Source organism: Capsella rubella, unplaced genomic scaffold (genome assembly GCF_000375325.1).
Source record: "Capsella rubella cultivar Monte Gargano unplaced genomic scaffold, Caprub1_0 scaffold_7, whole genome shotgun sequence".
In the NCBI taxonomy this organism is placed as follows: domain Eukaryota; kingdom Viridiplantae; phylum Streptophyta; class Magnoliopsida; order Brassicales; family Brassicaceae; genus Capsella; species Capsella rubella.
The window spans coordinates 11,121,566-11,146,564 of NW_006238917.1; the positions used below are offsets into that span (position 1 = coordinate 11,121,566).

General features: G+C 34.4%; 5 protein-coding genes and 1 long non-coding RNA gene across 11 annotated transcripts; 3 read left to right on the forward strand and 3 right to left on the reverse strand.

The window, feature by feature from the left end:
• Positions 1–1,095: 1,095 nt before the first annotated feature.
• On the forward strand, positions 1,096–2,338 carry LOC111829693. Its single transcript, XR_002833056.1, has 3 exons — positions 1,096–1,220; positions 1,448–1,565; positions 2,119–2,338. It is a non-coding gene; the product is annotated as an uncharacterized LOC111829693 (long non-coding RNA).
• Positions 2,339–8,041: 5,703 nt separating this feature from the next.
• LOC17879742 (probable transcription factor At1g44810) lies at positions 8,042–9,261 on the reverse strand. 4 transcript variants are annotated; one of them, XM_023778674.1, is made up of 2 exons: positions 8,881–9,261; positions 8,042–8,634 (listed from the first exon to the last, which is right to left on the reverse strand). In XM_023778674.1, exons 1-2 carry the CDS (start codon positions 9,191–9,193, stop codon positions 8,318–8,320), a joined length of 630 nt encoding a protein of 209 aa, XP_023634442.1. In that variant the 5' UTR covers positions 9,194–9,261; the 3' UTR covers positions 8,042–8,317. The 4 variants fall into 4 exon arrangements, with proteins under 4 accessions (XP_023634442.1, XP_023634441.1, XP_023634443.1 ...); XM_023778673.1 differs by having other exon boundaries at positions 8,854–9,261; XM_023778675.1 differs by having other exon boundaries at positions 8,042–8,568; positions 8,854–9,260.
• Positions 9,262–10,211: 950 nt separating this feature from the next.
• Positions 10,212–10,995, forward strand: LOC17879787 (late embryogenesis abundant protein 1). The gene is made up of 3 exons (XM_006282430.2): positions 10,212–10,317; positions 10,421–10,621; positions 10,729–10,995. The coding sequence occupies exons 1-3, from the start codon at positions 10,270–10,272 to the stop codon at positions 10,807–10,809; spliced, it is 330 nt and encodes a 109-aa protein (XP_006282492.1). The 5' UTR covers positions 10,212–10,269; the 3' UTR covers positions 10,810–10,995.
• Positions 10,996–13,761: 2,766 nt separating this feature from the next.
• Positions 13,762–19,845, forward strand: LOC17878015. Of its 3 annotated transcripts, none has more exons than XM_006283019.2 (18): positions 13,762–14,127; positions 14,225–14,283; positions 14,375–14,456; positions 14,562–14,629; positions 14,888–14,957; positions 15,072–15,153; positions 15,505–15,569; positions 15,813–16,901; positions 17,028–17,090; positions 17,170–17,216; positions 17,337–17,382; positions 17,458–17,537; positions 17,769–17,882; positions 17,976–18,057; positions 18,150–18,263; positions 18,610–18,690; positions 19,156–19,281; positions 19,510–19,845. In XM_006283019.2, the coding sequence occupies exons 1-18, from the start codon at positions 13,837–13,839 to the stop codon at positions 19,588–19,590; spliced, it is 2,640 nt and encodes an 879-aa protein (XP_006283081.2). In that variant the 5' UTR covers positions 13,762–13,836; the 3' UTR covers positions 19,591–19,845. The 3 variants fall into 3 exon arrangements, with proteins under 3 accessions (XP_006283081.2, XP_023633654.1, XP_023633655.1); XM_023777886.1 differs by having other exon boundaries at positions 15,079–15,153; positions 15,510–15,569; XM_023777887.1 differs by having other exon boundaries at positions 14,091–14,127; positions 15,510–15,569.
• A 401-nt stretch (positions 19,846–20,246) lies between these two features.
• On the reverse strand, positions 20,247–21,142 carry LOC17878855 (protein maph-9). Its single transcript, XM_006284955.2, has 2 exons — positions 20,735–21,142; positions 20,247–20,651 (listed from the first exon to the last, which is right to left on the reverse strand). Exons 1-2 carry the CDS (start codon positions 21,096–21,098, stop codon positions 20,383–20,385), a joined length of 633 nt encoding a protein of 210 aa, XP_006285017.1. The 5' UTR covers positions 21,099–21,142; the 3' UTR covers positions 20,247–20,382.
• A 1,047-nt stretch (positions 21,143–22,189) lies between these two features.
• Positions 22,190–24,263, reverse strand: LOC17878708. Its single transcript, XM_006283853.2, has 2 exons — positions 23,434–24,263; positions 22,190–22,533 (listed from the first exon to the last, which is right to left on the reverse strand). The coding sequence occupies exons 1-2, from the start codon at positions 24,154–24,156 to the stop codon at positions 22,405–22,407; spliced, it is 852 nt and encodes a 283-aa protein (XP_006283915.2). The 5' UTR covers positions 24,157–24,263; the 3' UTR covers positions 22,190–22,404.
• Between the last annotated feature and the right edge of the window lie 736 nt (positions 24,264–24,999).

The following is a 24,999-nucleotide window of genomic DNA, read 5'->3' on the forward strand; positions in this document are numbered from 1 at the left end:
GAAACCGGTGTTTCTGTACCTATTTTCCGACCAACCAATCTCCCGTCCAACGATAACGACGTCGCTCGTCTCCCAATCATCCTCCATCTCCACGGCTTCGGTTGGATCCTTTACCCGGCCAATTCCGCCGCCAATAACCATTGTTGCTCTCAGATGGCTAATGAGTTAACGGTGATTATCGTCTCCGTGAACTACCGTTTAGCACCTGAACATAGACTCCCACCTCAATACAACAACGCATTGGATGCTCTTCTTTGGGTCAAAAGACAAAATAGTGTTATGTCTATCTGCAATAATTTTTTATGTCGTCTGCTGTGTAGCTTACCCGTAATTTGAATTGTTCTTGATTACTTTGGCTTCTTTGATCGTCACCAAAAGCTCTGCCACCACTTGTCCATCTCTCATAACGCGACGAGAAGACGAAGAAGAAGAAGATAGAAACAAAGCATAACAGTGTACTGAGATACTAAGTTTGGTTTGTAATTGGTTTAATTTTGTTTTTATTGGTTAAAATAAGATTGGTCTACAGTAAACCAACAATAACCCAACTCGATGTTTAAATCAGTTTCGAACTTCGATTATGTGGATAAGTAAGTTTCGAACTTTAGACATGGGGAGAAATAATTGTAGAACTATTTTTCGAGGGAGACATAGAGAGATGCTGAAAGTTTGGGTGGAACTGATCGTATATGAAAGTTCCTGGGGGGAAATAGATCGTCGTTCCCTTATTTGTTGATATTTTTTACTTTTTGTGGTCAAAATGAAATCAAGAGAGAAAAGATAATATATTGTATAAAATTTGCTTCATGCATGAAGCGTTGTGACATCTGTCAAAGTCAAAATAAATATAAAATTTCTTACTTTAAGGGGATAATTTACTATATTTTGTGGTCAAAGCTCAAACCTAAATCAGAAGGGAATAACTAAGATAAAATACAAGTAAATGATAAGAGTAAAATCAGTGTAGTCCATAGACATTGTGACATTTGTCAAACTAAAAAGAAAAACTGTAACTAGGGTTTAGGCATTGTTTCCTTCTCTATGTATATATATAGCTGATCTTACCACAAGAACGCCGTTGGAGGAGCGTCAAAGAGACAAACGTACGACTTGTCTCGTTTGTTTAAGATGATGCAGAATCAAAAGGTGAGAATGGTGTAGAGGAGATGAGGAGATGTGGTGGCACTACTACACGCTCATGGCTTAATCATATCTTCTAGGTATATTGTTCTTTCTCCTATACCATCTCTCTTTAAGATGGCTTGGTTGATTTGGTATTTTCGATACTTTTTGATATATCTTTTAGATATATGCTTTACGGTCTCTCGTTACGATGGCTTGGCTGATTCAATATTTTCAAAAACTGTTTTTATTGTATTTAGGATTTTGTTCTCTATTCATTTATAGTCTCGAGAGATATCACCTTTTTCGAAATCCATAACTGTAGGAGGAGCGTCACACATCCGCCCAAAAAGACTTCTCTCCCTTGTTGAAGATGAAGAAGGAAATCCCTACGGATGTAGGAAATATGGTGGCACGACACGCTCATGAATCCAATATTTCAGGTATATCTAGTACCTACTTTACCACTTTTCTTTTGTCAAATTTTCTCAAAACTGGTGTAGTTGTGGTTAATTAAGTGGGGTAAACAATGTCATTAAATTCATGAACTTGGTCATTTAGGTCAATTAAACCATGAACTTTGCATGCATACATACACATTGACTTGCAGAGTAAAACATATAACATAGTTGACCAAGCTAAAAACAAGATGTCGCTAAGTCCGATAATGGGGCAATTAATAGTTGTTAGTCTGTTAACAACATGATTTATGAATGATTTGCATTTTTTTATCTCTTTATGAAGTATGCACAATGACATGTTGTTAACTGCTCCGTTATCGGGCTTAACGATATTTTGTTTTTGGCTTGGTTAACTCTGTTTCATGTTTTAGTTTGCAAGTCAATGTGTATGTATGGTTTAAATGGTATGCATGAAAGTTCATAGTTTAATCGGCGTAAATAACTGAGTTGATAAATTTAATGACATTTTTCCCAATTTGAATCAAAGAAGATTGAATGCTTGATTTTCTCAATCAAGCTGTTTTTTTCACTGCAGGAAACAAAATGGAACCAATCATCAACAACAAATAGGTTTATTCTATTTTAGCCTAATTTATCACAGTTGATTGACATAATCTAGTTGGAAAGAAAAGTGACAAAATGTACCATCTTTATCACATGACCATTAAGAAACTCTGTGAGCTGTCTTTTTTATCTAGATTATGTTTTGAATAGTGGTAAATAAGGTCTGAAGGAAGATAAGCCATGTTGTGACATTGATGGATGGTTTTATTGTATATCATGTGGGGGAAAAAAGAACTTGCGTGCGTAAAGAAAGCATATAATTTTCCTTTAAATTGTACATATTTTAATACAATCATAGACATGGAAGATTGAAGAGAAAACATATTTTGTTGTCTTCTTCTCGTTGTTTAGAGTCCTCTAAAGGGCACGTAGAAGTGCATAATTAAGAACTATATGAATTTGGTGAAATATTTAGAAACTGATTTTTATGAACCTCTTAGTTGTCCATCATAAAAACAAATCGTAGTAAAATCGTTTTTAATTGTTGTTAAAAAAATTACTCTACTCCTTTAAACATGTTTAATGATTTGTCTTCTAAGATGTTATGACTGGTTTCCTCTTTTGTTGTTGTTTAATTTGATATTGATTATAGATCAAAGAAGACAACTTCACGATAATTTTTACAACTTTCTTTATTCACTATTTCTAATTGTTGAATCATGTGAATCTTCCCCACCATAAAAATTAAACATTACACAGTGCATGGAATCGTAAAGCCTAAGAAAAAAATTAACGTAACATTACGATTCCATGCAATGTGTAATGTTAACTATTCGACTTGTCATACTTTTTTGTTGGCCACTGTGTTCATACATTAAATTACGAGTGGCCTAGTAACTAAAACATTAATATGGTCATTTTTCTCTTAGAAGCTTGGTCGAATTTGTTTTTGAAATTGACGAATGAGAGAGGTTGAGTTTTCCTCCAATGAGTTTATCAAGCTCAATTTGGGATTGGAGAAACTGTGAAACTATTATAAGCGAGGTTCATATCGCGGAGATGACACAGTCTAAAAGGAAAATTATTTGGCTCAAGCCGGCCATAGAGACAACTGGAATTAAGGTCTAGTCCGATCTAGTCACTAGACCTCGCATCACAAGTGATATCATATCAAGAACATAAGTCATTGTTATTAATCCATGCATGGTTTTGTCTTTTGTATCCCAAAGTCATTCTTAAACCGCATAAGCTCATCCCAAAGTCATTCTTAAACCGCAGTTCTTAAAATTTATTCTTAATATATATATATATATATATATATATATATATATATACATATATAGTTTGTAATAAATTTAGATAAAAATAGAAATATAAAATTTCTTTACTTATTAGCTTAATATATAGCACTTGTCAAAATCATGAGATATTTTTTACTTTTTGTGGTCAAAATTAAATCATGAAAGATTAAGATAAGGTACAAGTAAATGATAAGAGTAAAATCAGTATAGTTCATAGACGTTGTGACATCTGTCAAACTCTAAATAAAAACTGTAGTTAGGGTTTAGGCATTGTTTCTTCTCTATGCGCATATATATATATATAGCTAACCATAAGACGAAGAGAGCTGTTGGAGCTAGGAGCGTCAAAGAGAGAAACGCACGACTTGTCTCCTTTGTTGAAGATGAAGCAGAATCCAAAGGGGAGAATGGTGTAGAGGAGATGTGGTGGCACTACTACAAGCCCACGAGAGTCCTATCTTTTAGGTTTATTGTTTTCTTTAGTTTATTGTCTCTCTTTACGATGGCTTGGTTGTGATACGGGGATGATGGTAAATAAGGTCATCTCTTCTCTATTCATTTATAGTCAAGCATGTCGAGGCTTATCACCTCTTTCAAAAGCCATAGTCGTTGGAGGAGCTTCACGTATCAGGGAATCCCAAGGTATGGAGGAAATGTGGTGGCACGACACGCTCACGAATCTGATCTTTCAGGTATAATCTCTCTACTCTAGCTACCACTTATTGTGTCACAATACGCTCACGAATCCTATCTTTTAGGTATATATATTATTTTTTCCTACTTTACCACTTGTATCATGGTTGATTCGAAATTTCTCAAATCTGTTAGTATGTGGTTGAATTTGTGGTGTAAACGATGCACATAACAGGCAAAAATATTTACGTTAAAATCATTTGACTTTTAATGATTTAGTTGTTAATTAGACCAACAGATTATAATACAATCAATTTATTTTTATTCTTGCTTTATATGTATTCTGTTTCTTATAGAATTTTTGTTCATTTCTGTGTAAAATGTGTGATGAAAGTAAACAGAAACTGAGAGAGCTTTGTCGGTGAAATGTGACAGAAGTGGTGCATTGTGTCCATTGTTTCAACGGTACGTATTTTTCTTTCTTGGTTTTTGGTTTTGTTTGGTTGTTGATAATCTTTATATATATAAAGTTAGTTTTTTCTCTTTTCTCATGATGCCACCTAAGCATCCACCTAACCCACATATTTTTTACATTAAAATAAATATAAAACATTCATTTAGTACATATTTATGCTACTTATTTAATTAATAGAAAATTTATATAAATAAAAATAAATTATGTAAATAAATGAAATGTTAAATAAGAAATACTTTCATTTTTATTAGTTAGTGGTAATAATATAATTCAACTTTCATTTTAAATTGATCATAGTTTAAAATTTTAAATGTGTTACTGAGTTTAAGAATGTAAGTAAATTTTAAATTTATGGTAGAATAAAAACAATATTTATGTAATTGTATATATAAAATTTTAAAGGGAAAAAATAAAATTGAAAGTGAAATATTAGTTTATAACATGATCAATAAGAAAAAGCTTTTAATCCAAATTTAAATATTGAAAGATAATAATTCAAGAGAAAATAACTATAATATGTTTTGAAAATCAATTAAAAATAAATAAAATATCACAATATGAATAAAAAATTAACAAAAAAATTATAAACCTCCCGCGCGCAGCGCGGGTCAACTGCTAGTAATATATATAGTGGAGTACAATCTCAACTATCTTAATCAAAAAATTTAACCTCTTAACCCAAAATTGCATTAAATTAATATCAAAATACCCATCCAAAACTGCATTAGATGTATAAATTGAATTAAAGAATATTGAATGGAACCAATCAAACTGTTTGTTTTGCCACAAGAGACACAATGGAACCAAACATCAACAACAACTCATTTTATCTTCTTTCAAGACCTAATCTGCACTATTAATAACATAATCTAGTTGGAATGACAAGTTACAAGATTTATCATCTTTTTCTCATGAGGATTAAGTAACTCATGTAGGTTGTCTTTTCATCTAGATTGTGTTATCAGTAGTTGTAAATAAGGTTTAAAGGAAGATAAGCCACGTTGCGATGTAAACAGATGGTTTTATTGTGTATTAAACGAGCGACTTGCTTGAGTAAAACAATCATACAATTTTCTTTCAAATAATATAATGATAGAGATGACTTTTTAGTAGTTTCCCTTTCTTATTTCATGGAGATGTTGGAGGAATCAATTGATGATCGTAATTGAAGACCAAAACGTAAACATATCGTTTTTTTCGCCCGCACAGCTGTGGTCCAGTGGTAAGAGAGAATTGGGGAAAGGTTGGAAAGAACTAACTCAGGTTTGATCCACCCTGGAAACAAAAATCATGGTTGTGTGGGAAGTCTGTCAATTGGGCCAAGACCTAGTTGGTTTACCTGGTAGTCAGAAATGCAGGCGGCCTGACTACCCCTGGCATTAGTCGGAAAGCATTCCAAACTCGGGATATATAGTGTGGTGGCCCTTCGGGGAGAAGTGCACTCTGAAGCACTTCGGTGCGTTTCTACCGAGGCTGACCGGATCAGCCGATAGGGTTTATCAAAAAAAAAAATATATATATATCGTTTTTTTCTCTTTTTATCTTTGTTCAGAAGCTTCTAAAGGGCATATATGACGAAATATTTAGAAACTGAGTTATCTGATAGTGGAGGACAATCTTAACTATATCAATCAATATAAAAACTCAACCAGAAAAAAATAACCCTCAATCCAAAATTGCATTAAATGTAGAATTTGAATTGAAGAAGATTGAATGCTTGATTTACTTAATCAAGCTGATTATTTTGCCTTAAGATACACAATGTAACCAACAATCAACAATAACTAATTTTATCTTCTATCACACCTAATTTAGCACTGTTGAAATCATCATCTAGTTGGAACGAGAAGTTAAAAGATTTACCATCGTTTTTCTCACACATGAGCATTAGGTAACTTTTCTAATTTGTCTTTTAAACTAGATGGTGAATTCTATTGTGGTAAATATATAAGGTCCGAAGGAAGATAAGCCACGTTGCAATGTTGATGGATTGTTTTACTATGTATCATGTGGGAAAACGAACGACTTGCTTGAGTAAAAAAAAATTCATATAATTTTCTTTGAAATTATCTTTGAAATCATCACTTGATGATTGTGTGATGGATCCACAAAAAAAGAGTAAACATATTGTCTTGTCTTTGTCTTCTTATCTTTGTTCAGACTCTTCAAAAGTACACGTAGAAGTACAAAAAAAAAAAACTATTGTAAGCGAGGTTTTGATCATGGAGATTAAGGTCTTTTCCCAATCAAATCACCGGACTTGGCATCACAAGTGATACCATACCATCTCACCCATGATTTTATCTTTGGAAAATAAGTGAGTCATCTTTTCAAACAAAATTAGATTTGTGTGTCCCAAAACTCATTTTTTTAATTGAAGAAGCTCATCGCTTTGGTCTGAATGGCACAAGTGTTTTGTAGGAGAAATAAATGTGTTTGTCGAAAAAAATGAAACGAGGTAATGGAGACAAATAGGAAGATGAAGAGAGCTCATTTTCGGACTGAATCAAGGCATCAAGTTGTAATCTATATGTATATATATGATAAAAGCTCCACTAACTTGATGAGGGCAATTATAAATATCAAGTGCCGTGGAGCTTAAGTTATCTCTTCTAATAATGAATGTACATTTGGAACTAAATGTATCTTCTTGTATCTAATTTAAAACATGATCTACGGTAAGTTTTTCTCTCAAACTCCTCAACACATAGTTAAGGCTTCAATTTTGATATAACGCATGAAAAGAGGTTAATAGTCATAACTCACTTGATCCTTTGGTTTTTTCCAATTGGTGAAACCAATGAGCCTAAAACTGGAAAGATTGAGATCAAAGGATGGGATGTGAGAATCATGTTTCGCCAATTGGCCAATTCTATATATATTTCTCACAATCGCCCATTATTTCCAATTGGCGAAACCAATCGGGAACATGTTGAAGCGATTGTTAGAGAAATATATATAGAATTTTATTTGTATATATGCAAGAAAAAAGTAAAAAAAAAAACAAAAGATCAACAACAACCTACGACAGAGCACCGTAGAGCTTTATCTCGGTATTCATGAAGTGTAAGAGACCAAACAGACCACCGCATAACTTATATCGTTAATCATGAAGTTGCAAGAGACCAAACAGAAGTTGCAAGAGACCAAATTTGTAAGAGAGTAAACCGCACAACTTTATCTCAGTATCATACTATATCACTAGAATGAGGGGACTTGAGTCTACCCAAGATTATACACACACACACAACTAGGGTACAATGTCCCTTATGAGCGTGCCAAAACATTGGCTTCTTCTATGTTCTACGTTATGTCCGGTAAGTTTTATAGCGGACACGGACATTAACTGGGCTTAAAATTTTGTGAGATCCATTTATGTCCAACTAATATCTAAAATCTGTCCATGATAACATCCCTAGTGAGCTTAAGAGATAAGGTATTAGTAAATTGGTTTCCACATTTCAAGTGCTTATATGTCTGTTTGGTTCAATGCCACTGGAAGATTGTAATGTAATATCGTGGTTCAATAAAAAGAGATTAAGAAATGGTAGAGACATTTATATTTTATATAGTAGTAGATAAGCAAAGCATACATAGTCTCTTCGCTCATTACAACCAAAGTTAAAATGCAAAGCTTACATAGTCTTTGCTCATTGACCGACCAAAAGGCCATTGAGACAACTAACTTGTCTTTCTTCTTAATTCAGATCAGAATCCTAAAACCAAAACCATAGATAGATAGGATAACAAAAAGAGGCATTACATTATCCATTAAACCCGCGATTCAAACCCGACAAACCTATACATCTAATTGCTTCTTCTTAGATGACTTCACTAATTGCAGAGGCCACTTCATTCACAATGACACTCTTCTGCAACAACAAATCAAACTCCTTAGCCTCCACCAACTTCAACTTCTCTTCAATCCTCTTCTTAGTCTCCACAGAAACCTTCCTCCATCTCTCCTTCACAGAAGACTCATCAACACCGAGCCTCGCAATGCTTCGAACCACGAAAGACTTGTCAAACATCTCGGTATCTCCTCCAAGAATCACCACTTCCTCATCTTCTCCTACATTGAAACCATAAGATTTCAAAAACTCCAACTTCTTCAATTTCTCATTAGCTTTCACATCAGCTGATTCAAGAGCCATATCATCAGATCCCCAAATAAACTTAGCTAATCCCAAACAGTTCTTATCATGAGACGAATCTAAACCTTTCTTCTTCATTTTACCAAAGTACTTCTTCTTCAAAGACCTAATCTTATCACCGAATTCGATTTTGCTAACATCAAAGCTAATGTTTCTCTTAACGAAATCGAAAAAGAGATTCATATCATCATAAGGACTTGTACCTTTCTCAGCTTTGAAATCAATCATACCTTGTAACAGAGACGTCTCGTCTTCTTCACTCCATAGTTTCTGAGATTCCTTCTTAGCTTTTTTCACATGCGTTTCCTTCGTCGCTTCACTCACTCGCTTCTTCCCTGATTTCGCGGCGGCGATGGTCTTCTCCTCTCCTGATTCGGATTCCGAGTCGGAACCCGTCTCAGATCCGGAATCTGAATCGGAGCTTGGAGCAGCGGCGGAGATTTGTTCTTCGTCTTCTTCGCCGGATGAGGTCTTGACTTCGTCGTCGTGGCTTAAAGAAGCGGTTGGGGGATCTTCCAAGGGGTTGAGAAGCGTCTTCGCCATTGGGGATTTTTTGAAATTCTTGGAGAGAGAGAGATGAAGTGGAACTGAAACGTTTAGGGTTTTTGTGAGGCGGACAAGTCGATTAAAAAGGTTAAGAAAATGAGAAATATGAAACGTTTTCTTGACCAAAAAAAAATAAAAATGAAACGTTTTCTTTTATTGGATCCTACATGGGCTGGATTTGTAGCCCATTAGCCCACTAACAGAAGTAGAAATTGAGCTCGTTAAGTGGGAACCTTCACAACGTAATGGATTTTGCCACTTATAACGTTTGTCAAAAAAGGTTAACCGTTAGAAGTTGAAAACTTTGAAAGTTTGTGTATTTTATACAAAACTGAGTACTTACCATACACCAATGAGATATTAGGCGTGTTCGTTTTGTCACCGCAAAATACATGCAGCTGCAGCGAACGCAGGTGTTTATGTTCGTTTGGTTGTCGCAGCGACGAACATTACGGTTATAATTTTTGAACGTCGATTTGACTCAGCGGTTGAAAAAGTTACATATGCTCCAGAAACAAACATGTATATTACCTATTCTCAAAGCATCCAACATAAACGTAGAATCAAAAGATTAAATGTTTGGTCATCACCTCATATAAATTATCTATCTTTTAATTTATTTATTAGTCGGTTCAAATCAAATTAACATGTAATGGCCATTATTGGTTCCTTAAAAATTCTTCTTTTTTTTTTGCCATCAAGCTCACTGGGATAACCACAAATCCTTGGTTCCTTAATAATTTTTTTTTTTCAATTTTGCTTTCTATTTTGGGGATAGAAAGAACTAATACTTTGTTGATTTTACTTTGTCTAAATGAAAAAGTAAATCAAGAGAAAAAGTCAATAAGGACACAAATGGCCACCCACAATTTTCTCAACATCGAACACCAATCTAACCACAAAAATTAAAAATATGTTTTATCCACTAATCACTCAATGTTCCAAAAATCCAATACTAAGAAACACTATAAATAACACTTTTGTATCAAACCAATTCAATCAACCAAAGCTAAAAAAAACTTACTCTCTCACAAACTTCAAACCCTTCTCATCCCTTTTTGAATCAATCAGTCATGTCTCAACAACAATTCAACGCTGGCCAGACCAGAGGCCAAGCTCAAGTACGTTCTCCAATTTCTATCTTTCTTACATTTTAGCAAAATGTACTACAAAATCTTAAGTATGTTTTGATCTTTATATATGGTTTTTGCATGGATACTTTAGGAGAAAGCTGAGCAATGGACCGAGTCTGCGAAGCAAACCGCGCAATCTGCACGTGATAAGACTGCTGATTTGACACAACAAGCTCGCGACAAGGCCGCAGATTTGTCACAATCAGCTCGTGACAAGACCGCTGATGGATCTAATTCCGCTAAACAGTCCACCCAACACAACCAGGAACAAGCCGCTGGTTTATTTGGCCAGGTATATATATATATTTTTTTTTAGGTATATTTACTAATTTGTTGAATCTAAAGTATAAAACTTTGGTAACAAAATTGATATTTGAACCTTTGAATCTATGTTTGTAGACCGGTGAACAAGTGAAGAACATGGCTCAAGGTGCTCTTGATGGTGTGAAGAACAGTCTTGGCATGAACGAGAAGAAATGAGAATATGATGAAATTACTCGTGCTTCTCAACTATTTTATTTAAATATTTATGAATAATTTCTTGTTTTTTTGGGTTTCTCCAAATTGTTTGTAATAAGATTATTATTTTTGAGAGATTTTGTGATCTGAAATCTGAGATGTAATAAGATGTTGTAACATCATAGCCTTTGATTTTCTATTTTTATAAAAAGATGAACCAAATTAAAATTATCACTCTTATTCTATTATTAAAAAACTAACCTTCTAGTCCTACAAGTGATCACTACAAAAGATTTATTAGATAACGTCACTTAAGTAATGTCACTTAGTTTCAGTATGAATCTAAGGTACTTCTCTACTGAATTTTAAGGTCCTTTAGTAATGATGTTTTGTTTTGTGTGAATTGGTAACACGAGAACTCATACAAATTTGAGGCTAGAGTTGTTCTTTCAATATGAATTTTCTTCATTTTGGAGAATTGGATGATCTATAAAATAAAAAACTTGAGAGCTGAGATGTTCATTATGTTAAGCATCGTACGTAGTTGGAAAATATAATGGTCACTTGCAAAATTCTAGAGAATGCTTCGAATTCAATAAATCTATATAATAATAATGAAAACTTATTATATGAAGTGGTGATGATAACATGTAGATGTAGTACATAAAGTTTGTGTTTCAATGCAGTACACAAGACAAGAGCATCGATCTCTTATAGTACATACATAAAACTTGGATTATTTTATTAAAATCATCCTAACAATGTTTTTTTTTTATATATATAACTTTTGCATTACAATCACATGAACACTGAAATTGACTTTTATATTCAAGTACATAAGTTTAAAATACTAAAAAAAAAAAAAAAAAAAATCTGGAACCTCAAAAGATACGATATAGTACGATCCATTACATCGTACATGGAAGCATTGTACTACTTTCAATCCAAAGACACGACAATGTCTTTATAAAACGATGTTTTGTGTTTTATCTTCATGGTAATAGAAAAGAGCAAGATGAGGTTTGAATGAACATCATTGAGTGCAGCGTTGATATAATTTACTTCTTTTGTTCCAATACTTGAATGGATTAAAGAAATTTATATATCATTGTTGCGTTCAATTATGTTTTTTCTAATTTTCAGGAGCACTTAAAAAAAGAGAAAAAAAACCACATAAAAGAGTTTATAAAAAGTTTTGCTTCGACTTGAAAACTTAGATTTCTACTTTTTCGACTCTTACAACAAACTTTTAACATACAAAATAATCAAGGAAAACACTCAAAAAGTGTGAATGTGCGAGGTTAGTCTCATTAACGGAATTATGAACAATGTTTAAAAATAGTGACGTTGTTTTACAATTTATTATATATATATATTATATTCCATGAATGGATGCTTTTTTAATTATTATTTCAGTTTGTGGATTTTGTTTTTAATATTTAATTATAGATTTTAGTTTTAGATCATAAATATTTGCAAATTTCTAAGTTCGTTTTGAATCAAAGCTTTTGATTTTTGGTTAACTATTTTCTTTGTAAAATAACGTCACTATTTTAAACGGAAATTTAATATTTCTGTTAACAAATCTAACGTCTAACATTTGCATTTTTATTTGAGTATGTTATTTTCTAAATTGTTTTGTATGTTGAAGGTGTATTGTAGAAATCGAAAACATCATAAGTATAACTAAACTACTCACAAGATTTTTTTTATGAGACTTTTTGCTTCTAAAAGTTTGTATTCAAAAAAATAGAAAATAGAAATAGTGTGTTCTCATTTGTTCGAGCTCATAGCCGAAGCCTTAATTGGGGAATGCAAGATAGTACTTAAGATCCATAGTTTAACTCATATAATAGAAACCGTCGTGAGAGCACTCCAACCATAAAATCAAAATTTTGTGTTGAAATCATATCAAATTCAATGTTCTGGTCTCTCTTTTTTTTTTCATCTCCAACCACAACATCAAATATACTCTAAAAATGCATATTTTTATTGTATTATTAAATTTATTTTTATTTTTAGTAGTGATAAATACTCATTACTTTTATAATTTATATATTTTAGTTTAAATAATATAATTTCATATTAAATTAATAGTAAATAAATTTATTTTAGAAATTTCGAGCAAATTATTCTTTCATATTAGTTATAATATAAAGTTCAAGTTAATTAAAATGGAAACATATAAAAAAATTTGATGGTAATTTTTTATATTAAGTTGGTTAATTATGTTACTTACTCGTTGTGGGAATGCATTTACACTAAACTTAGAATTTGATATTCTAAGATTTGGTATATGTATGGATAATTTGGATAGTATATGCATTATGTTTTTGTTTTGTAGTAGTAGATGTTACAATTTGTGAATTTTATTTATCTTTAGTTAGCGTATTGGAGTTTGGAGATGATGATCAATTATTTTGAATGTAAGAGATAATAATAATGCTTTTCTTTAAAAAGAAGTGTCTTATTTGAAAAATATCCACACAAAAAAAAAAAAGTTGTCTATTACCACAAAGGTTTTGCCTTAAAAAAACTTCCAAATCGCAGTTTTTTTTTCAATTAAAAAAGTAAACCATTCAACTCTAAAAAAATGCAAAACAATTTCGGGAAAATCAAAATTAATATAAAATTATAACCAGTTGTCATTACCATTAAATTCTTAAAATATTGTTAAATAATATGTTAAATATTTGCAAGTCTGAATTTATGTTTTGAATATTTTAAATCTAATTTATACGAATGTAGAAATGTGTAGAAATACATATAAGAATTTATATTACGTAATATTTTGACTTTATATGATTAATTTTTATTATTTAAAGATAAATGTCGATTTTTAATTCTTTTTTATTATTTATAGAATTACTAATTCCCTTTTGCAATTTTCTTGATTATTAATTAAAATTTTCACTAATCAAGTTGAAAAAGAAACCGTTAATGATATCAACATTGTACACAACAAGACAAAATCCACTCCAAAGAAATCTCCAGAAGAAGAAGCCTCTCTTCATCTTCTCCAAATTTCTCAAATCCTTCTCCGTAGCGATGACGTCTCTGCAATTACACTGCTCCCTTCACTTCCTCCGTCCTAAACACCGTCTTCGCTACTCTCCTCCTATCTTCTGCACTTCCCGTTCCCGCACCTGCCACTTTCCCGGAAAAATCAGTTTCCGAGAAAGTTTCAGAGTCAGGGAAAAATCCAAATCGTTCCGTTGCTTCGCTCAATCGGAGACGAAGGAAGTGAGATTATCTGAGAAAGATGAACGTCCTACGTTCGATATCAATCTCGCTGTTATCCTCGCTGGTTTTGCTTTCGAAGCTTACGCTTCACCTCCGGTACAGTACAACTTCAATTTCGTAGAAATTTTGCTTCTCCTTTGAGAATCTTCGACGGAAATGAAACCTGATTATGATTTTGTTGTTTGATTCTCAGGAAAATGTTGGGAAACGTGAGGTTAATGCAGCTGGGTGTAATACTCTTTACCTTTCTGAGTATGTGAAGCTCTTTTTGGAGTGTCATGGTGGTTTTTGAGATTTTTGTTGCTTAGATAATGAAGAGATTGAAATTATATACTTGTTTCAGGTCATTTGTAAGGGAGGTATATGATGGGCAACTGTTTATCAAACTCAAAAGGGGATTTGAGTTTCCTGCTTTGGATCCATGGGTATGTGTGTGTGTTTTTTATAAATCTTGAAGCAATGACTTTACGTACCATTTGTATTGTTCTTTTTACCTTTACCAAATTTGTTCTTATTGGTTTTGCTTTCAGGGAACGAGTGATCCTTATGTGGTTATGGATTTGGATGGTCAGGTTGCTAAAAGCAAAACCAAATGGGGGCAAGTGTTTTATGCTTTACTGAACTTTCATTTGGTGGATCACATTTCTTAGCTTGAGTTATGAACTTACTTAACTCATCATTTCATGGTTTCCTACAATACTTAATTTTGAAGATGAATAGACACTTGTACCTGTGTCATAGCCCTCAACTTTGTTTAGTTTATTTTTCCAAAAGTTGTGTTATTGACTGTTAAATATCTGATCATCAGTTACTGGTATAAATGAACTTGGTTCTTAATGTATTATTTTATTGGCAGGACAAAAGAGCCAAAATGGAACGAAGACTTTGTTTTTAATATCAAGTTGCCTCCTGCAAAAAAGATACAGGTAGAATAGTGTTTAAGTATTGTGTCCTGGTCAACTCTGAAAGTAACTGTACAAATAACTTATATTATAATAGACCATTGCTTGACTTCCCAAATATTGTTTAATGAGCTTCAGATTGCAGCTTGGGATGCAAACCTTGTCACACCACATAAACGAATGGGGAATTCTGAAATCAACCTGGAAGATATTTGTGATGGTGAGAATTTTTTCACCTATTTACTGTCAATATACTTTATTTATATGTTTGAGTTCAACATAGGCAAAAACGTTTGTGTTGTAGTTGGGTATAGTTTTCTATATCTGCCACAGTGTAGAACTTTAGACTTGATTAGACTAAAAACTTATACACTAACAAAGAATAAGGTTTTTCTCAAAATGCTTACTAGGCTATGACTCTGACTAGTGCACTCAACTGTGGACTAGGCTATGACTCTGACTAGTGCAGTTACCGCAAGTAGTGATACATCTGATGAGTCTACTGAACGTCTAACTTAAGGTTTTTGTCTCTAATTTGTATGTTTTATTTTATCCTCTTATGCTTACCAAGGGAAGTTGCACGAGGTCCTAGTAGAACTAGATGGAATTGGAGGTGGTGGGAAATTTCAACTGGAGGTCAGTTTATGCTGCCAAAGCTTTTTCCCTCCGAGAATGTTGCTTAGCTGCGTAGCTGATATCATTTATTACTATTTTGTTGACGGAGAGAATCAACTTAACTTTAAAGAAAACAGTATGCTCGTTTTTCAAGATATCATGCAGCCTGATGCCTCATAGATTCACATGTTTGTGTATGCTAAACCCGAAAATTTAGTCTCTCTGCTAGTTTGGTCTTTTTCTTAATCAAATTTAAACTGTCAGATTAAGTACAAGGGATTTGAGGAAGTTGAAGAAGAAAAGAAGTGGTGGAGGTTCCCGTTTGTTTCAGAAATCCTTCAAAGAAATGAAATTAAGTCAGTTCTGAAAAATTTCGTTGACTCTGAAGCAGTTGAATCAGTTTTGAAAAATCTTGTTGACTCTGAAGCTGTGCCAGCACGTCAATTTGTAGAGTATGCCTTTGGACAGTTAAAGTCACTCAACGATGCCCCCCTTAAGAATAATAATCTTCTAGACGATACTAAGGAGGACTCTAAAGGTGAAGAAAACTCTAATGATCATTCTCCAGCTGTAGATATACTTTCTGACGGGGCTAGTTCAGAGGATTCCTCTGATCAACATCTCAGCACTGATCTGAGTAGTTCAGGAAAGCATAGCAAAGGGAAAGATGGTAATGGTGATGTCCAAAGCAATGAACTGGAGGGTGACAATGAGAGTGGCAGCTTTCAGTCAGAAGGTAATTTCTGGGATAACATCCCTGAAATAGTCGGTCAAAATATCGTCCAGAACCTTGGCCTTCCTTCACCTAAGAAGTTGAAGTTGAACGGAATGGACATACTGGAAAAATTTGGTCTACAATCAAGGAAAACTGCAGAAGCAGGTTACATTGAATCAGGGCTTGCCACTGCTAATACTCGAGATGGCGGTGATGAAAAGGAAGATGGTCAGCTTGCTATTAACACGCCGAAGTCTTCCCTTGCAGACATGAAGAATGCAACACAAGAATTGCTCAAGCAGGCTGATAATGTCTTTGGTGCATTAATGGTTTTAAAAGCAGTAGTGCCTCAATTAAGCAAGGACAATCCTGGTACAGAGAAGGTCTTAGAAAAAGATGGTGCTTCTAGTGTAACAGAGGATGTCTCTAGTTCGTCTAAGACTGATAAACTCTCTGGTCTAGTGAATGTTGATGGAGCAGATGAAAAGAACGCTGAGGAAATGAAAACACTTTTTTCTAGCGCAGAAAGTGCTATGGAAGCATGGGCAATGCTTGCAACTGCCCTGGGGCATCCAAGCTTTATCAAATCTGAGTTTGAAAAGTTATGTTTTCTAGAAAATGACATCACTGACACGCAGGTGAAACTCTTATGTCTTTGACTTACTGATTCTACTTGTTTGGGAACAAGTGATTTCAGGGATAGAGTATCCTGTCCTGAAAATACAAGTTCATGTTAATAGACATACTAATTTACAAAGCTGCAGGTGGCAATTTGGCGTGATGCAAGGAGGAAAAGAGTCGTTATCGCTTTTAGAGGAACTGAACAGGTATGTATCCATATCTTTTTAATATTCGGTGGTTAGTTTTTCTCTTTCAGTTCTTATAGTCAATATTTCATGTTGTCAGACAAAGTGGAAAGATTTGCAGACTGATCTAATGCTAGTTCCTGCTGGGTTAGTATTGTCTATTTATTCAGCTTCTCTACATTGATTCAGAAACTACTTAAGTCTACACTTTTGGAGTTTTACTTAGTTATTATTCATCTCTCTGGACATTTTTTATATATGTTGCAGTCTGAATCCTGAAAGAATTGGTGGGGACTTCAAGCAAGAAGTACAAGTATGTTTTAAACTCTGGCATTGGACAGGTGTATCCTTTATTGAGTTATTCGTAATAATGCTATGGATTTTGTAGGTCCATAGTGGATTTTTGAGTGCATACGATTCAGTACAGATAAGGATAATATCACTTCTCAAAATGGCAATTGGCTACATGTAGGTGCATCTTATGTTTCACTTTGCTTTCTTCTTTTTGGAGAGTTTTTACTTACCTGTTATTTCAATGGTTGCATCCTCTTTTGCTGGAAAGATAAATGTTTGACATTATAGAGAAAGTTCAATCAAATTGCTCAGGACAGTAAATATATAGTGAGTGACTTTTACGTTTACAAGGTCTGTAAAAGTTGGACATAATTTCTGATGCATATGCTCTCTCCCTTTTGGCAGAGAGGATGTTCCTGAGCATGAAGATAAATGGCATGTTTATGTGACTGGACATAGCTTGGGTGGTGCATTAGCTACACTCTTGGCTCTTGAACTTGCGTCAAGCCAATTAGTTAAGTAAGTGGTTCGAAATTCCTGTACTCCCTACATATCACCATGACGACATCAGGTTGACGATCATCTACAACTTTATTTGTGTATGCTTGTTAGACGTGGAGCAATCAGTGTTACCATGTACAATTTTGGATCTCCAAGAGTAGGCAACAAAAAGTTTGCTGAAATTTATAACCAGGTTATGCTTCTTCTAACTTAACAAGGGGAGTGAGATGGCATGTCGTCATTAAATCTCATTTATTTGTATGTTTTCCATTGTCCACTTCACAGAAAGTAAAAGACAGCTGGAGAGTTGTAAACCATAGAGACATAATTCCCACAGTACCTCGTTTAATGGGATATTGTCATGTAGCTCATCCTATTTATCTCACTGCTGGAGAAGTGGTATGCGTCCCCTCTGATCGAACATTTTTAAGCTATACAGAGCATTAGTTTAATTTGTCGTGGAGGGGCTGTTATACGTTATTGAAATAATCTATGCTCCTCTTTGTGTTGCCTTGCCTTTCGTAACTGGAAACATTTTTCTTCTTTATGACGTAGATTTAGCAACTTTCATTTGTTTGATTCTGTCTGGGCTAAGTATCTTGTGTGACCTGCAAAAATGATATATTATGCATAGTGTTTCTATGAATGTGACAACCTTTTATGTGTTATCTGCATTACGCTCTTTCAGTTATGTGATATGCTTTATCCGTAGAAGTTGATTAGACTGAGCGATATAATATTACAGGAAGATACTGAGTTCCAGAAAGATGGTTATCATGCTGAGGTTATTGGGGAAGCGACACCTGATATTCTTGTTAGTAGATTTGTAAGTCTTTTATCACCTAACTTTCTCTGGTTGCTAAACTTATTTCTTTTGATCATCAGTTAAGTTTTGGATTTCCTACTTGTATTTCACATATATTATGCATATGTTTGTAAATAGAATTATTTTCCGTAGTGAATAATTTCATTTATACCCAGGAAAACAAAAGATAACTCTTAAATTGCTGCTACCTAGGAGCTTATAATTATAAGTTCATATTTACTAGTAGCTCTTTTATTTGATGGCTTCATATACATGTGTGGCACAGACATTTAAACATAGTGGAACGCAAAACTTATTTACCTGTTGTATGGTCTGTTTCATTCTATAAATCTCTTATGGCATTCAGAAGTTTCTACCTATGGGAAATATTCAAAAGATGTAGAGTGGCTTGCTAGAATTCTAGTGAGAAATATTACTTATGAGTAACACATCCTGACGTGAGTTTTAATGGATGCTATGTTTCAGATGAAAGGTGAGAAGGAACTTGTTGAGAAGATACTTCAAACTGAAATCAAAATATTCAACGCACTTCGTGATGGGAGTGCCCTCATGCAGCACATGGAAGATTTCTATTACATCACACTGTTAGAGGTATGTTATTAGTGCCCACTTAAGCAATTGCTGATAATTAATAAGTGAATTCTCAGAAAATAACGCATATCTCCATACCGACTTAAAATTATGGAATAATATCACTCACAGGATAGTAACATTGAGACAGCGCCAAACCCTTTCTTGGGTGGAGCATGTGTTGGTTTAAGACTGTTAATCATTTCCATATAGCTTATTGGAATCAATTTTTGTTGGCAATCATTTCAGAGTGTGAAATTATATTACAAGAATGTTGAAGATCCAGAAGCTCTTGAAAATGCTACTATTCAATCAGTGAGAGATGGCTAAGACCACGAGAGCATGTAATGACTCGCTCCAACTATATAGGATTTCATACTATATATCATTTACACAAGACAAGAATCAACTGGGTCGCATTATTTTCTCAAAAGAATATTGTGTAACCATAATGTAATTATATTTTAGTGACCTGTGGTTCAGTCCTGTAAAGGTAAACATAGACACGAAAGGGGACAAGAAAGCTTGGAAGTTGTCAAAATATTTGAAGTGTATAGATGTCAATGATCTTTTTTGTTATTTACTCTTCTCTCAGGGTCCAGAACTGCTCCTTGAACTAAGTTATAATAGCATCTGGAATTTGATGATGATACTTTCAGTGAATGCTCAGGGAAACGATGCAGGGAATGTTATTTCTGGCTTACAGGGATCGTAAACACCTAAGCTCTTGGTTGTCTAGTTCCAGCTTGATCTGCATCTGAGAGCTTTTCTAAAGAGCAGTTGCGGGAGAAGTAAGATATCTCAATCCTTAAGCTTTCTCGATTATTTTGGAACTCTTACAAGTTATATTCAATTCTTAGTTGCACGTACTAAGTTTCTAGATAATAAACTAGAGCTGAGACTTGAGGAAACCGAGTCAAGAAGGAAACTACAAGCTTTGTGTCCATCTAATCTCTGATCATTATTGACTCTTTTTTTGTCTATTCGATTTTCTTGATGCTGTTTATATTACTTGTGAAGTATATACAACTTCCTTTAGTGTCATGAGACACAAAATAGAAATGACTTACTATTGCTTGAAGCTTATTGAGTCTACTTAGATAGCAATCCCTGTGGGAAAAGTTATTTACACCCAATGAATTTTGTTTTGAATATTGGCAGGCTTCTGGTCGTAGATGATGTTGTCCTGTTCTTCCCACTGCTACCACCGAGGATACGCAGACTCTGTCTCAGTAAGTCAACCTCTCTTTCCTTCCCAATTCGTTGTTTCTCCATCAAAGCTATTCTCCCCTTGAGTGTCTCAATGGTTTCTCCCCTAACTTTAACTTCCTTCCTAAGTTCTTGAACTGTCTTTGCAACTTCTTCTTGTGGTTTCTGTCTCAGTGCCTCTCCTACAGAAAAAAAGAAACTCGTTACTTTTCTCAAAAACCAAAACCAAAATCAAAAAGATGAGATTAGTTGTGAAAAGTTTTACCGTATGTTGTGTGGATGAGATCATCAAGCTCATTCTTGATAGCGAAATAGAGCTGTTTCCACCTCTCCACAGCTTCTTCCCTCACAGCTCTCTCTAGACACATCTGTTCCACGACCCATTCCCACTCGTGTTGTTTCGCTTTTACTTCTTCTTTCTCTTCCATCTTCAGCCTCAGCCTCTTCACTTCCTCTCTAAGTCTCTTCTTCTCTTTCCTCCACTCTTTCTCTGCCATCTTCAAAGCCAAAACCACTCTATCTTTCTCATCAACCTCTCTTCTTGTTGGTCTCCTTCTCTGTTCACTTCCTCTCACCTTGATACGTCTCCTAGAACTATCTCTCCCTTGCTTGCTTGTTGCACCACCCATGTCTCTCCTCTCTCTATCTCTTATGGAATTTTTGCTTGTTATAATGTCTGTCTCTTCTACAGAGAGGACTTATTCTCATTCAATGAAGAGAAATGATTATTGTTGGTGAAGAAAGCTCCACATTGCGGCATTGCAGACAGGTTATTTATATAATAGTGTCCAAAAGCGTCTTCTTCACTTATTCCCTAACACGCTTTAGTAAAAATTATAGGAATGTCTTACTACAACAAAACTCCATGGTAATTATATTCTTTAATCATGTGGAAACTGAGATAAAAAAAATACAAGAGAAGTTATGGGCACTCATCAGGACACAGTACTGAATAGGTAACAAGAAAGAAAGAAAAAAAGAATTGAAGTTACTAACTTCAAGTTAGTGTTACAGAATATGAAAAGCATTGTTTCTTCTTCAATCTCCAATTTAATGTTGTGGGCTTTGATGGTTTGTCACATGCCATCATAAACATGGACCCATACCTATTTACTCTTTGTTCTTTTCAATATTTATTAACCCCTACTTTAGTTTTTATAGGTTTCTCTTAATATTAGTTACTCTATTTTTGGTTTAATTTCACTTAAAGTTTATAAGTTTTTGGCATATTTCATGAGTAAGGTTTAGCTTTGGATCCTTACAGTTACAATATACACATTTTTGATTAAATGGTCAACGAGTAATAGAGTGAGAAGAAGACAAAGAAACAAGAAGAGACATATGTCTAATCGCTATTGACATTGTAGAGTTTGGATAGCTATATAAAGTGATGGACTAGACTCTTTACATCAATGAGTTTCATTGCTCTCTTCACGTGAACCACCCGGTTAATTTGGGGTTTTGCCTCAATCCTTTTCATATCTTAAAGAGTCAATGAATCATCAAAATCTTGTTATTGCTTTTGTCTTTGTATTAGCCTACTAGCCTAGGAACTGATCAAGTTTGGATTCTGACCGCAACATTCCAAACATGCACTATGGTTTTAGCTTTTTGTCTTTGTACAATCTCTTTACGACACTGCCTACTAAGACCAGCCTAGAAGGCTAATCAAGGTCGGATTCTGACCACAACCTTCCAAAGCTGCACTATGGTTCTGATCTAATTTGTATTCCAACAAGCAAGCAACAATATATATACAAACACATTGATACATAGTGTAAACTTACTTACACGCATAATTTGTATGTTTTGAGTAACATTTTTTGAGACTGTCGTACTTTTTTAAATACAATCATATGATACATGCGGCCAAACCATTCATCAATCATTTATCTCACATATATTCATTATTATGCCCTCAATTTCACTTATCTTTCACCTTAAACTCATCATGGACCACTGGTTCATCATACCCACTGAAGATGGGAGTGCTGGCCGGATTATGGGCACACGTTTCGCTACTGAGATTGCTTCGTTCCACCGAGCAGCATGATTCGCCACCTTCTGAAGAAGTAATATCATTCAAAAGACAGACAAAACAAGAATCAGATGGTGTAAATGTCTTTCCGAATTGGTGTTCTGAAATACTCACAAACTTTTGAAAGATGAGTAAAAGTCAAGCAAGAACATGAATTTCAGTAGCAAATGACATATATGAACCGACAAGCAGGACTCAGACCAGTTAAACTACAATTTCAGGTTTCACCACTACTTTATCCTTATCAGAGAAGCAAACAAGAAAATGTAACAAAGATGAATCATAAAGCAGATAACCGATGAAAGGCAGAGTCAGAACCAGTCTAAAGACCTTTCAACTATCATTTGCCCATAACAAAAGAAAACACAAAACTAAAATGTAAAATGAATATGATGTTCAATCACTAAAGCAGATAAAACCACAGAGAAGAAGCACAAAGAGATAGATCATTCAGGTGGATTTCTAACGCCTATGTCTCACTAACTGCAGTTTTGCTTCTCCATACCAAAAACATACATGAAGATCTCAACCGGTACTATATCAAAGAACTTATATTAATGAACAGCTTACAATAAAACACTTTCTGCATCAAGATTGAGTAAATGGAGCGTGACTATTAGTGACTACTATGACCACGGGTCGCTAGCTGCATCTAAACAACTTAGCAAAGAGAAAACTAGCAAAAACCAACAACAACAAAAAAATAGTCCCAGGACAAATAGTTTAACTCAACCAACAAACACACAATAGAGGAGATTCCGATCTCCTAATTTTCTCCATCAAACCAACAATGACACTAATAAATCATCTAACTAAACAGTAAAAGTTGAACTATGCACAATCTCATCTCACTCCAAAAGAGTTAACGATGACCACAGGGATCAAGTAAAAGAACACAGAACAATCAAATAGACTGAACTAGTTACCTTATCATCCAATAGAACCTTAAGCTGCAGAGTACGACTCTTCTTCTTCATATTGTACAATCTACGCCCTAACATAACAAAACCCACAAATGCTGCGGCCATGGAGAAAGACCAAATAGGATTAACTTTAAAAACACAATACTTCAACACTTCTATTGGAATCTTCCACCACACAAAACCCTTCTCCTCTCCCCCACCACCACCACCAGATTTAACAGATGGATCAACAGAAACAGAGTTCCCTTCTCCTTCCACCAGATCATTCCCACTAACTATTTCACCTGAAAGTAAAGTTTCATCCTTTACCTCACCAGAGCTCATCAAATCCATGTCCTGAGCTATACTTTCACTATACTCCTCTGTATCAAACCTTCCTTTTACATATTCAACAATACCCACTTCGCTTCTCTCATCATCAACTGACCTTTGATCCTCAAGCCGATCACTACTCGAATCAGACCATAACTCACTAAAATGCTTCGGACCATACGGAGCATCAGAGGATGGTTCGATCCAACCAGGACTACCCGATTGAACAGACCCTTCTTCATCTTCTTCCCCTTCCACACGAGACACAACACTCTTGTTCTCAAGAGAGAAGTAATCAAACCTAATCATACCTTGAGTGGCAACTTCAATGTCCTCCAAGCTCTTCGAATTATCATCCTCCGTGGTAGATCTCAAACTCTGCAGTACCTCCCAGTCTTGAATCTCTTCTTCCATGTCAAAGTTAGGGTTTTTTTCCAAATCCAATTGAGGAACCCCAAAAAGGAGAAAGCTTTGGATGGGAGCAATCAAAACAGAACCGATACGCTTCTCTTCTCTGTATGATCGCTTACAGAAACATTTCGGTCGTGGTGATGACGTGGCGTGGTTTAATTGGATAGAGGATGAAGTCAAAAGAGTGGTTTCGTTGACGTGTGGGTTTATGATAACTATTTGGATTGAGAGTATTTGTTGGTACGGTGGAGTGCGATGTAGTGGATCTCTAACCGCTTTATTTTGCTTATGAGATATGCTCAACTTGAAAATGGAGGGAGAGGAAGCATACACGTCAAACTTTATGCTTATGCATATTGTGAAGATACATCATTTGATTTCTCCATATCAAACTGAATCCAAGTGGTTAATCTGTTTTTACTTTTTACTTTTACCATTTCACTTTTTTTCTTTTTCTCTTCTAAACTAGTTGATGAATTATTAAATAATTTTTAGATAGTTATAAGTAAACTATATATTGAATTAAAGATGTTAACTTGTTAATTTAAGGAGAATTCTCTTCTCTTAAACTGTTAAACATGTGTCGAGTCACTGGCAGTTCGAGGCTTTTGCCTCAAGATATAATGGTGATTAAAGTTATTAACAGAGACTTCATATTTGCCACTTACATCTTTATGACTAGCCACCAAAACTCAGTATCAATCACACTATATAATAACAATACGATTCCCCGACAGAGCTAAAGACAATAATCCCACTTGGCCAGAGGAATGATATGCATGATTCAGTGACAGCAGGATGGTAGAATTACAAAAATCAAGATGGAATAGGAATACTTGGATTCGA